This window comes from Drosophila nasuta, chromosome X (genome assembly GCF_023558535.2).
Source record: "Drosophila nasuta strain 15112-1781.00 chromosome X, ASM2355853v1, whole genome shotgun sequence".
Taxonomy (NCBI): Eukaryota; Metazoa; Arthropoda; class Insecta; order Diptera; family Drosophilidae; genus Drosophila; species Drosophila nasuta.
The window spans coordinates 1,220,097-1,233,994 of record NC_083459.1 but is presented as its reverse complement, the minus strand read 5'-3'; the positions used below and the strand labels follow the sequence as shown (position 1 = coordinate 1,233,994).

At 37.4% G+C, this 13,898-nt stretch overlaps 2 protein-coding genes across 3 annotated transcripts in view; both read left to right on the top strand.

Annotated features, from left to right (window-relative positions):
- The window catches only part of LOC132796270 (uncharacterized), a 144,791-nt gene that overhangs the window by 1,363 nt on the left and 129,530 nt on the right, over window positions 1–13,898 (top strand). The gene's annotated exons all lie outside the window — the stretch shown is intronic.
- Window positions 5,160–6,579, top strand: LOC132795946 (uncharacterized). Its single transcript, XM_060806914.1, has 2 exons — window positions 5,160–5,321; window positions 5,376–6,579. Exons 1-2 carry the CDS (start codon window positions 5,247–5,249, stop codon window positions 6,516–6,518), a joined length of 1,218 nt encoding a protein of 405 aa, XP_060662897.1. The 5' UTR covers window positions 5,160–5,246; the 3' UTR covers window positions 6,519–6,579.

Below are 13,898 nucleotides of genomic sequence, written 5' to 3'. Positions count from 1 at the left end.
CGAGTAAAATCAAACGAGAGCATTACATGCATTAAGGAATGTTTCTTTTGTGCTCCTCTTTGTAATTGAATTGTGACTTTTGTCATACATTTTCTACAAGTCATATTGTACACAGACAGATCAAAGACATATCACAAATGCATAAATAAATCAATTGGCTTAATTGATATTATGCTCAGTTCATATCTTCATATGAAATAAGTATTGAGTTTGTGTGCTGCATTTCTGCATCTCTTTACAATTATTTCTTTTGCTCTCTAAATATATATACAACATATTATTATATCAGTTCAGTAATAATTGAAACGAACTACACGCACTCGCTGTCGGAATAAAAGTAACGAGTTAAACCAAACGAGAAGATCACATGCAACGAACGAATGTTTCTCTTGCGCTCTTCTTTGTAATTAAACTATCTGATTGTGACATTTGTTATACATTATCTATAACTCAAGGACAAATCACAAATGCATTTTAAATAAATAAATCAATTACCTGAGCTGATATTGTGCTCAGTTTATATCTTCATATGAAATAAGTATTTGTGTGATGCATTTATAGTTAATGAACTCTTCTACTCTCTAAAAAGTTTTCAGTTTATGTGCTGCATTTATGGATTTCTTTACTCTTTGTTCTGTAAATATATTTTGTGAACAGTTCAAGGACAAATCTCAAAAATAATTCGACATTCATTTCCTGTGCTCAACAATGCATTTTGTATTATGCATTTCTGATGAGCTGTTCAACTCAGATGGAATTGGGTCAACTAAAAAGTTGCTCGAATTCTGTCTTGTAATGCGGAAATAAATCCATGCTAATTTGTCCAGCGACATAGTCGACAGTTGACCTCAATCGGCGGCAGCTAATGCCAAAGTAAGTGCACTTAATCGGAAGCCGAAAGCCAAGTTTTGTATAGTTGTTGAGGAGGAGAGGAATTCAAAATTTGCCACGCTACTAAAAAGGCAATTCAACATGACAATTTATCAAAAATTCTCTGACTAAACTGAGACAGCTAGCATAGTGTTGCTGGCCTAGAGCACACACACACAGACATAGAGAAGCAGTTAATCAATCTTTTTGGGATTGCTAACCGATAAGCAGTTATAAATATGTGCGAGCATAAAGCAAAACCCAAGCAGAAAACAAAATAAGTGCCCCATCAACAGACAGTAAAGAACAACGAAGAAAAAAAAAAAAAGTGGTGTTCGCATTTGAAAGTGGCTTAAAGCATTCAGCCAAGAAACTGAAATGGAAAAGACAATGTGACAACAGCGAAACCGGAAAACACAAATAAAAATAGATACGAAAACGAAGCAGCAGCAGCAACAGGGGCGAAAAGGGACTTGAGATAAGCAGTGGATAAGAAAGTGGAGAGTGTAGGGAAGAGGGGGAGCGAGAGAGAGAGAGAGAGAGAGGCGTTAAGCAGAAGTAGCACCAGAAGAAAGAAAGAAAAAAAGGATCTACATGATTTATAAGGTACATTAAATTGAATATTCAACATAATGTAGCATTTAAATGGCCCAAGCACTCACACACACACACACACTACAACTATCCTCTCTGACACACACCCACATGCATACACTTATGGATAAGGACATAAGGATATATGGGTATATGCGAAGGAACGAAAGAACGAAAGAACGAAAGAACGAACGAACGAAAGGCAGGCTAAATGCGATGCCACATCTCAAGGTCATTTCGACTCGAATGGAATTTTATGGCTCAGTGTTTGGCCACTCGCCTTGGCTTGCCTCGGTTTTTGGGGCTAATGTCTAAGTGACTTTTGGCCGCCGTTGAATCAAAATACTAGCCAAGCACCTAATGGCGTGCCTTGTTGCTTCCATTTTGTGCGCCCTTCTCTCTCTCTCTCTCTCTCTCTATCGTTGTATTAAAGTCTTCAACTTAGTCAGCGATTAAGTTTTGCCAAACAGTTTGGGGTTGGGGTAAAGCATGATGCAAGATGAGATGAGAAGAAATGAAATAAAATAAAAGCGCGCACAACTTTGAGCGTCAAAAAATTATTTAACTTCAACGTGTGCGAAAGTAATTTAGCAAACCAGAACGTAGCAAGCATCATAAATCACACGCTCTGTGCCCTATAGCAAAGTGCCAACTATAACTGTAAATACGCTCCACACACACACACACACACACACACACACACATAGATACTAGCTCACACACTGAGTCAGTAATGGAAGTTGGAGCGAGATCGGTGGAGAGGGGGCGGCAATGAACGGGGGGAACGCAACGTCGAGCGTTACGTGTGCAGGTCAAATGTGAAAAGTCAGCCAATTTGGGCCACATTTGACAGACAAGGCGGCGTCGTGGCCAGCTGTCTGCCAACCAAATACACACACACACACTCTCGCACACACACCCTTGCCTTTGCCATTGGCAGTCTGTTCCCTACAGCACTTCTTTCTCGCAGTCTCGCAGTGGACCATTAGAAGGCACTTAGCAACACTGCACGTGGACACGTCGCTGTTTTCTTTTTACCCTCCTCTCTCTCTCTCTCTCTGTTTTTTTATCAACTTTATGTGTTGGCCCAGCATTATGCAACACTTCGCCTGTCGATGATAACGAGAGCGCGGCTAATTGATCAGCAGGGAAATGCGATCAAAATTCAAGTGAAGCTCAAATGCTAGACAGATTCAAATATGATATCATTTAGTCATAAATGACTTTTAATTAAATCAATTTTATTCGATAAATTTAATGCGAAATTGAAGACTCGCAGAGAAATACAATCACATATTGTTGTAACATTCAAATGGCTTAGACTTTGCAATTCCAAATATAAAAAAAAAAAAATCAAAACAAAACAATATTTCAGGGTCGCCACTTTTCATTTTGACCCGTTTTTTTACTGACTTCGAAAATCACGAACTATTTTACCAGTTCTTTTGTTTAAAACAGTTATGAAACTTCACTTTTATGTAAAAAGTTTCATTGATTCATAATGAGTTTTCAATTTGTGATTGTGTTGTGTGTTGGAAAACTATGATTATGTAATGTGACAATCACACACGACAAAGGTTTGTGTCTGGTTAAATCAGTCGGAATTCTGTGGCATGGCAAAATTATTTCAGTGGTTTGACATTTGATTATTTCTGCTGCACATATAAAGATATGATTTGCTCATAAATGGTTTTTAATTAAATCATTAAGCAATTCGATAAGTTGAATGCGAAATTGAGGACTCATGTTTGATTGCACATCAAAATTCAGTAGAAATACATTAACAAAATAGAGTAAGGTTCAAATGCGACACAAGCAACTTTTTTACGCGAGCCAGCACTCTCTTTTCTATAAATTAAATTAAGTATTTAATTATAGATTTCACATAATAAATAAATAAAATAATTTCTTAGATCTTTCATATTCGCACAAAAATAATCAATATATAAATATATATGTGGGATTGATTATATGAATATCTTAATTTAATATTTCATAAAGATTATCCTGTTTGTTGTAAGTTTAGTTTAATTAGTAAATGCTTTAAATATTTGGAAAAATTGCGACGTTGATCCGTCTTGCTCCTGTAATCCTATCACTGCTTCCTTTCTTCTCAATCGATAAGACTTTAGCTGCTATAATCACTCGGTGTTGACAGACCCTTTGATCCTTTGACCCTTTGCCACACACATTTGATAAATTTTTAAATATTTTTTATACCCGCTACCCATAGGGTAGAAGGGTATTATAACTCTGTGCCGGCAGGAAATGTATGTAACAGGTAGAAGGAGGCATCTCCGACCCTATAAAGTATATATATTCTTGATCAGCGTCAACAGCCGAGACGATCTAGCCATGTCCGTCTGTCCGTCTGTCCGTCTGTGTGTCTGTCCGTCTGTGTGTCTGTCCGTCTGTCCGTCTGTCCGTATGAACACCTAGATCTCAGGGACTATAAAAGATAGAGCTACAATTTCTTTTCGACAGCATGTGTTATGTTTGCACGCAGATCAAGTTTGTTTCAGATTTTTGCCACGCCCACTTCCGCCCCGTAAATAAAAAAAATCGAGTAACAAGCGTAATTTTAAAGGTAGAGCTGGTATATATAATAAATACTATAGTAGTTATGATTTCTGAAAATTTGGTTGCGATCAGATAAAAATTGTGAAAGTTATTAAAGAAATACTTTTGTATGGGCAAAAACGCCTACTTAGGGGTCTGAGTTGCTTTGGCCGACAATCTGGTACATTGTGCCGTCTATGGTATATTTTGAATGGTGTGCTGTATCGATATACCAAACATACCATTTGGTATATTTTAGTATTTTTTAGTATTTTCAGTATATTTTGAAAATAATACCGCAATATTTTGCCCTTATTAAAAATGGGTAGCGGGTATCTCACAGTCGAGCACACTCGACTGTAACTTTCTTACTTGTTTAATTAAATAAATTAATAATTCAAATAATTTCAAACGGAAGTGGTTAAATGATCGCTCGGCTTATTAAGACGTACAGCAAAAGGCAGCAGAGAAATACAATCAAAATAGAAATATTATGAAAATTATGAAGTGCAAGTCAAATTGCTTTCTTAAACCTTCCAACAAATATCAGCTTAATATATTTATTGTTTAATTGCATATATATATTTTAGTTATTTATAAAACATTTCGGTGTTCTTAAAATATACCAAATAATACATATTAAACAACATTCTGTATATATGTATATATACTATTACATTCAAAATATACCATAGAGTAAACAACATTCAACCAAAGCAAGGCAGCGCAAAATTACTTTTAAAATATACCATATTAATATGCAACAAAATTCTAAAATACAATATATTTGGTATATCAATATAATATTGTATTCCAAATATACCGGAGAGCACACTAAATGCAACCAAAGAAAAACAGCGTGGAATTATTCACAAAACACTAAATATACTATAAATACTAAAATATACTATATTTGGTATATCTATACACTCTATCATTCAATTGCGAACCAAAGCAATTTAGACCCCACTTCAGCATTCATTTTTGCCGTAGAAAATAAATTCTTAAATAACTTCTAAGATTTTGATTTGATCACAATCAAATTGCAATAACTGAAGTTTGTTAAAATTTGTGAAAAATGTTTGTTCAGTGATTTGCAGGTGAAATTTAAGATATTCAAAATACTGATAAAGCAACAATTGAAAAACTTTACAGCTGGCTTTTCATTTCTCTCGATACATACAACAAAAAAAAAAAACAACAAATAAGATTTGTATAAGATTATGTTTGCCAGCCAAAGCCAAAAAGTCATGGATTTTATGGAGTTCTTGGCCAACTCGCAGCGTCTAACCCAATGGGTGAGTGTGTAAGAATTCTTCGAGACTTAATTAACCGAGGAGTGTTTGCCACAGCGTCCGACTGGCAGAGCAGAGCTGATGTATATAACACTCTCGCATGAGTGCTGCGATCTCGATTCGGTGGTCTGCACTCTGGCTGTGGCATATTTGCACTATCGCAATCCGGGGACCTTGAAGCACAACTATATGCCGGTGTTGAATATGCTGCGACGCGACTTTCCGAGCAAGTCGGAGGTGCGTTTTCTACTCGAGCAGCAGCAAATCACGGCGGATCATCATCTGGTCTTTCGCGACGATGTGCCCGAGGAGCTGTTGCTGCGCAGTCGCTACATCTTGGTCAACCATCACGTCAGCCCCTTTCACTATTGCACCGAGGAGGTCTACGACTATCGGCCCTACCAATGCGAGGCAGCCCGGCTGCCCATCTACTGCCAGCGTGTCATGCATCCGATGCGTTCGTGTGCCGCATTGATTGTCGAGCGCTATGACAGTGCCATCTATAATTATGCGAACGTCCAATGTCCGCGTGTCTACGAGCTGCTGCATGCCGCCCTCCTCTTGCAGAACAACAATTTCGCCCAGTACTCGAGTGAGAAGCAGCTGGAGGAAGTGCGCGACTACCAGCTGATGCTCTATTTGGAAAAGAAATTGGGTGTCTTGCAGGCGCCGCAGCGCTGCATTTTGTACGGCGCTTTGGTGGCAGCAATGTTCGATTTGAACGCGCTGACACTGCCACAGATATTGCGACGCGAGTTCAAGCTGCTGCGTGCCAACAATGGCAGCCATCTGGTGCGCATCGCCCAATGTTGTTTCCCCATGGCTGTCACCCGTTTCATTTCGTTCGAGTTCGCCCAGCTGGCACTGCAGCAGTTTGGCTCCGAGCACAACTGCGATTTCATTCTGCTGCTGGGCACAAGTATGCGGCCAAAGGGTGCGCTGGCTGTCAAGGAACTCGCTTTGATCCCTCTGGATGCGTTGCGCAATCTGCAGGATCGTCGTTTCTTCGATCATTTAATCGTCAATTTGAACGATGCGGAGCAACCATTTCTTGGCCTCGATCCGTATCGTGGTCTGCACTTTATGCAGGGCGCTTTCTTCTTTCTCAAAGCATGGAATATTCAATTTTATGATATGCTGCATCTTGTGCAGCGTATCATCTATCATTGGGTCTCCGAGTATTTGTATCCATGCAAATAGTTCGACTCACATATGTTCGCTTTAAGTGTACATTCAATTTGAAATAAAGTCTTTCTTTAAATTGCCCCTTCAACTCGGTCTCTCTCTCTCTCTATGGCTCTGGTTCTCCTCATATTACGCACTTAATCCATCAACAACAAGGTCAGCGACAGCTGACGGCATTCCCAGCGTCCCAACGATTCAGGGTTGGCAGTCAACCCATACACACACACACACACACACACACACTCCCGCAAGCCAAACATTTGACTTATCAAATGACGCTTCATATTTTCTTTTTCTTTGCAGCCTACTGTTGCTCAAGCTGAAGTCCTCATCAGGTTTCAGTTACAACAGTTGGGGAATTGCCAAGAATTTGCAACGTAGATTTTATATCATGAACCAAAAAACAAGAGAGAAAGCAAATGCTCACCATTGACCGACTATTAAATGCTCTCTCTACTCTCTCTCATTTCATAAAAGTTAATCCTGTGGATTAAAACATTCGAATTAGAATTAGAATTAATTAGGAGCAGTATTTAATGCAGAAATATACAACAATTTTATAGTCCAGTAAAGATAACACATTCAAGGTTCACTAATCTGATATAATTTAACGTGAATTCCGAATGCTTAATTTTCAGAGCAAAAGTCTGAGTATTCTAATAATAGCCAGTTAGATCGCTGCTATCCCTTTTAAATAAAAGCAAAACATTGCGATATTATTCTTTAAATACATATTTCAAATTAAAATACCAAAAGAAATACCAAAAAGAAAAAAGCTACTCATTTACAATAAAAGCAGAATACTGTAGTGTTGTATTTTAAATAAACCAAATTAATCTAAAGCAAAAATACTAAAAAAGTGGTATGGTATATTTGGTATATCGATATACTATAATTCGCGGTAAAGCAATGTGATATTATATTTAAAATATACCAAATTCATATAAGTAAAGATACTAAAATATACCAACTAATATGGTAGATTTGGTATATTGTTATATAATTACATTCGCAGATCCGTCACTTCTAAAATATTATCTCGTCGATTAGACACACACGAAGACAAACGTAAAAATTAATATACCAATAAAAGCAGATATATTTAAAAGCTATTACATTTAAAACTAACACAACATAACATATTTAAAACAACAAAGCAAATATTATTACCTTCGCAGATGCGTCACACATATGTAGATATAAGATTTTGGCCAGCACTTTTTCATCATTTTGCACCAATTAACTACCAAAAAAACTGAATATTATAATGCATTGCTAATGATTTTTAATTTGTTATCGCCACTGACTTAATGTCTTAAGTATCAACGCTAAGTACTGTGAGAGATTGAAAGCTAAAGGATACTAATTACGATTTCAAACAGGAATAAGCAGCATGTTGATTGAATCAAGACAATCTGCAGAGTTCGTAAAAACAGCGCCCAAAACTTCACATCAAACTTATACAAATTAAACGATTCCAATTTAGTCCAATAATAATGTATAGGAATTTACTAATTACTAATTAGCTATAATTTTTAATTCCAATTTATTTATTGTTTTATATTTTTTCAAACGTTTTAATAATTTCAAATGGTATTTAAATTTATGCTTACCTCAATTATTGAACATTTGGCAATCAATCAATTGAATTGCATATTATTGTTGAATTTAATGCGAAACTTTTGCGTTAAATAATTTTTGATTTAATGCTTTAATCCGGTAAACACATACAATTGAAATAATAATTGTTTAGCGAAGACCAGCATTTAGTTTTTATGAGCAGAGCGAAAATAAGTTCCGAGTGTGTGTTAGAGTATAAAATATGGAAGTGTTTTGCGAGAGACGCATTGAAATTATGATTTAGCTACTACACATACGAGTATAACACTCACTTTGCTCGCCCATACAATATGCTGAAAGTATGCATGAGAGATTGCCAGTTATGTGGGTGCTGTTGAAGGACTGGTGAGTAGCTAGAGGCAAGGGGAGGGAGTGGGGGGAGTTGAAAGGTAAAAAGGCTGCTTTAGCCATTACACAATGCATTAATCTAATCATATGAGAATATGTGCGAGAGTTGCCAAATTCATGAACTCAAAAATGGAGTTTTATATATGACTCTGACCCTGTCCTTTTTTTTTTTGGTCGTTCCACCTTTTGGTGTTATTGTTGTGGCACACACACACACCGATGGGCAGGCAAAAGTATTTGCAACTTGATTTATAAGCGCGCTGATGTCAGTTACGTGCACGCACTCAATAATGGCAGCCAGCGCCCTTTGCAGAAGGAATGAAGGTGAAGTCAAAAGGAAAAAGGTGGAAGGAAGGAAGAAAAGCGGGATCGGGATCGGGATCGGGGGAAGGTGCTTCTGTTGTTGTCTTTGTGCTTTGGCAACAAGGATTTGGCGAAGGACTCGCCGCCATTGCGCAAATTGCTTGCAACACTTTTTTGTCGCTGTTGACGTCGCCATTTGCCGTTTGGCTTTTATAAATCGCTTAGAACAGCGACCCCTCCCTCCCTCTCTGTTTTCCCCGCCATCATCCAAAGCGAATGCTGATAACAGCGACAAGTAAAAGTCGCCGAAAACAGGAAACTCTCTGCCGTCAGAGTCGAGCGTCGAGAGTTGTGAGTTGTGAGTTGCGAGCTGCGAATTGCGAGTTGCGAGTTGCGAGTCGAGAGTCGGCATTATTCTCTGGCGCCACTCAAAGCACATCCATCAGCGGCGCATTTATATGAAGAGCTTAATGCCAAGGGTGTTGCGCCGTACGACGTACACAGGTAAGACAGATGACAGGGCCATGGAAATTGAAGAGAGTGGAAAGTGGAAAGTGGAAAGTGGGGGGAAATGCGAGTGGGTGGCCTTCCTAATTGTTAGAGTCGCTCGTCTTTTATTTTCTTTTCTTTTCTTTTCTTTTCGCTGTTGTCGCGTTTTTCAGCTCAGCTTTTTCTTGTTTGCCATTGCATACTTTTGTGCGCTGGGCATGTAATGAAGATAATTGCTGTTAAGCGCATCTCTAAGCGGATTTTCGTGCCACGCTTCCCCCCTCCCCCCACCGCCCCGCACCCCCTCGCTTGCTGTGGAAAGTTTTGCATTTGACTTTAATTCGCATACTCCATCCCCATGCCAAAACACGTTGTAAACAGTCTGACTCTCATTACTGCAAAATTGTATTTAATTTTCCAAAATTAAATTTATCATCAGCATTTTCTATCTTCCGTGTCGCGCTTAAGTACTCTTATTTATTATTTTTCTGTGCTAGTCAAGTCACCTTTCCCTTTCACCATTCCCCTTTTTAATTTACACTTTACATGGATGCATGGCGAAGGTGGCATCCACAAGCGTTTTATTTCAAAGCGAGCTGGCGACGACTTGCATTAATTAAATTCCATTCCATGGACGCTACGCTGCTTGAATGAAGGTGTGTGTTCTCTTGTCTTGTTATTGTGTTGCTTTTATTACTATACACCTAAATTGTTTTTAGCTTAGCAGCAGCAGCTGCAGCAGCTGCTCCTGCAGCTAATTGGCAAACGGTGCGTATACGTCATGCGGTGGCCAAATAAATGAAGCAATCAAAGCAGCAGAGAAGCAGAGAAGCAAGTCGAATAAACATGAATTGCAATTAAATTCGGTGGCGAAATTGTGGGACTTCGTTGATCCACCCGCAAGTCAAACACTTGTCCCAGCCTCAGCCTCAGCCGCAGCTCAACAGCTTTCTTGAGTCCGGCAGTTCAGCTCAGGAAAGCCAAGAAGCTTGCTTTTGCTTTTGCTGTTGCTGTTGCTCAACACTCGCTTACTTTGCATATTTCCGGCTTCCGTTGCGGGCTGCGACATTGTTACGAAAAATTCGTAGAAAACTTTTCCTATTTATATATACATATATATATATATGTATACCCTATATTTATCAGTTGTCGAAAAAGAAGCCAACAAATGAATATTAGCTACTCCTGTTTTAGGCATCTGCCAGTCGAGCAGACTCTCTCTCGGTTATTTTTTTTTTTTGCATTTTTATTTCATTCGCTTTTTGTCAAAACTTGTTTACAGGCGCAAAATTATTGTGACAGACGCTAACATTTACGACAAATATAAGAATAATATAGCAGATAGAAAGCAGGGGGAGGAAATGGGGGATAGGCATCGGCATTGGCTTTCTCCATGTAACAGGTAATTGTTTTTGTGTTCCTGTGTTCTGTCTTCTGTATTCTGTATTCTGCTTCATTTGGTTAGCTTTCGTTGCGTTGCGTTTTCGTTTTGTTTCGCTTTCGTGGCATTGTCGTTATTCTCATTTCTTTTCTTTTTGTCTACTTTGGCATAATTTATTGTATTCCTTGTTTCGTATTTGCATAAATATTTTAATTTGCATTTTAACAAAATGCGAATTTCAGAGCTATGCCTGCGTACCACATAATCTATATAAATATTATGGATAGATACGAGTGTAAATATGTATTTGCAAGAGATATACATACATACATATATATATATATATATAGAGTATAAGTTTGTGTTGGATGCGTATGGCTTCATTGTTTTGCTATTTATTATTGTTGTTGTTGCTAGGCTTCTCTTCTGCAACTGTTTCTTTTGCCATCTATTGTTTACTTGGGCTTTGCACGAAAAATGAAATAATAATAAACAAAATGAAACGAAACGAAAGCAGACCGACAAATTTAATCAAAAATCTATTATATGAAGAGCCATCCAATGGAATTTAAAGCGTACGCTTAGAGTGCGCTTTTTAGTTCTCAATATCATCCACATAAAATGCTAATGAAAATAATGAAAAATGTAAATGCAACAACTTCAAATAAAAATATATTAAACAAATATGTTATTCAAGTAAATGCATCACACATTTTATGCAAATGACGCAAAGCAAATCTGCAAGTAAATAATAAAGCGAGTGTTGAGTGTTGAATATTGAGCGCTGGAAATTGATAATTTCAATAGCTTTAAATGTAGTTTTAAATTAAATGCAATTACTGTAATTAATTAAATAATTGAGTTGATTTTTATGCATACATATGTATTTGCTTGCTGGCCACTTCATTTCGATTTCAATGCCATTTTATTCTATTGAATAATTCCTGTGCAATTCTTAATCCATTTCATTAGCAATTTATTGCGTATACGCCACGGGCAACCAAGTCGTTCGATTTAATTAACAAATAAAACAATGAACATTTCTATTTTAGCAAGCGTTTTATGCTTGTTATTTATTTTAGACTCGCAATATTTAAGCATTTTTGCTTTATGTCCACAGGAAATGACAATCTAGCATAAATACTATATATTGCTCATTTTAATATATCGATATACCAACTATTATTAACTATTTAGTATATTTCAGTTTTTGTGTTACTTATTTGACATTTTTTTTTTAAATAATACTGAACTGCTTTGTAACGAATCGTTATGGTATATTCATATACCAAATACAGCCTTCGGTATATTTTTGTATTTCTTCAGCTAACCAATTTGGTATATTATTTAAATAATTGTCTTAGTATATTTTAAAAGTAGCAACATATCAATATACCAACTAGTGTATTTTGTATTTTTATGCATTTTTTTTACTTTGTTTGAAATAATACTGCGGTATTTTAGTAAATGTTGAATGTAGAAATATATCGATATACCAAGTATTGCCTTTGGTATATTTTAGTATATTTTTCATTATTTTAATTTAGTATGTTTTAAAAAATAATACTGCACTACTTTCCAACGTAACGTAATAGTATATTAATATACCAAATAATTTAGTATTTATCGTTCATTCAATTTGGTATATTTTAGGAATAACACTGCACTGTTTTGCTTTGATTGAAAACAAGAAGCTGGTATCTCAAAGTCGAGCTAATTCGACTTACCTGTTAATTAATCTCTTCAATATTGAATAACAAAAATGACTTAAAATAATTTTAAATTAAATAGAAATGTAAATAAGTGTTTTAGTTTTCTTTTGAAAGGCTTTTCCACTGATCTGAGTAATTGTATCGGGGCGTAAAATAAATGTATCAATGCCCTGGCGGATACGCAATGTGGCTTTAAATTACGGTACCCTAGGCGAGTGTATAATGGGAATGAAGAATACGAGTTGAATAAAACTGAATTTGTGCGGCATCAAACGCGCATAATTTAATAAAGTCGACACACACAGACAGAGGCAATCGTGTCGTTGCTTTGGGGTCGTGGCCACATACAGGAACGATGCCGATGCCGATGGCGATGGCGATGGCGATGGCGGTTGTGCCCTAAAGTAGGCAATCACTTTATTATTAAGCCAGACACACACACACACACACGCATATACATGCAGCAGACAGTTCATAAAAAAGCAAACAAAATAATGGCATCAAATTTGAAGATTTGATGCGGCAAAATGCTTTTCACGTTTTCAGCATTTTGGTGGCTTTTGTTGTGTTGTGTTCTGTTCTGTTCAGTTCTGTTCTGTTCAGTGTTGTGTTGTGTGCGTCTAGGCAGCTTATCGATAGATAATATATTTATATTTAAATAACACTTCATCATGCTGTTGTCGACGATGACGATGACGATGCCGATGCCGATGCCGATGTCGATGTGAATGTGAATGTGGCTGCGTCTGTGGCTGGGGCTGCGGCTGAGTGAACAGCGAGTGCTTCGCTGCGTATGCGTAATATTGTTTGCTTTCATGTTTGAAGTGGCAAAGAGGCAGCCTTATAAATAAACTTGATCCATTACACACATACAATTTGACTTCGGCTGCTGTCTTGAGTGCGATAAATTTGGGCTTATGATTTTATCCCTTTTATTATTGGCCATGCCCAAACGCCCACAAAACGCCTCGAGAACGCCAGCCAAAGAGCCACAGTGGCTGCCAGCATTTTCATCTCATTTTCATTCGGCGTCAGCATCGGCGTCGCTTTCGTTTTCGCTTTCATTTCCATTTTGTTTTTGGCTTTTGCCTGTCCACTCGAGCGTGAAACAACGCTTACAAACAGAACCACACACACGCACACATGTGAAGCATCGCATTGTCAGCTTTTTTAAGAGGCAACACACAACATACCAAAAAGCATTTGCTTCAAAATAAATAAACTATATACATGCTCGCTCTCTCTCTCTCTCTTACACTCTCTCGTCTTGGTTACAATAAGCAGGCAAGCAAATTAAACACACACAATGCGCACAACTTTTTCTTTGTTGGCATTTTCCTTTCTCTTTTCGTCTTTTTACTTTCCGCTAGTGCCTTTTGCTTTTTTCTTTTTGCTATTGCTTTAGTTAACCACACAGAAAACGGGGCGCAAAGTTTTGAGCGCTAGAAGTCTTTCCAATCAGCCGGCAGCAAGGCAGCAAATCAAATAAAATTAACACAATATAACAATGGCTCTCGAATGGAAGCTCGAATGAATGTTGTC

Coding starts and splice junctions, on each gene's coding strand:
- LOC132795946 (XM_060806914.1), top strand. CDS start 5,247: ATGTTTGCCAGCCAAAGCCAAAAAGTCATGGATTTTATGGAGTTCTTG. Junction 5,322..5,375: donor CGCAGCGTCTAACCCAATGG/GTGAGTGTGTAA, acceptor TGTTTGCCACAG/CGTCCGACTGGCAGAGCAGA.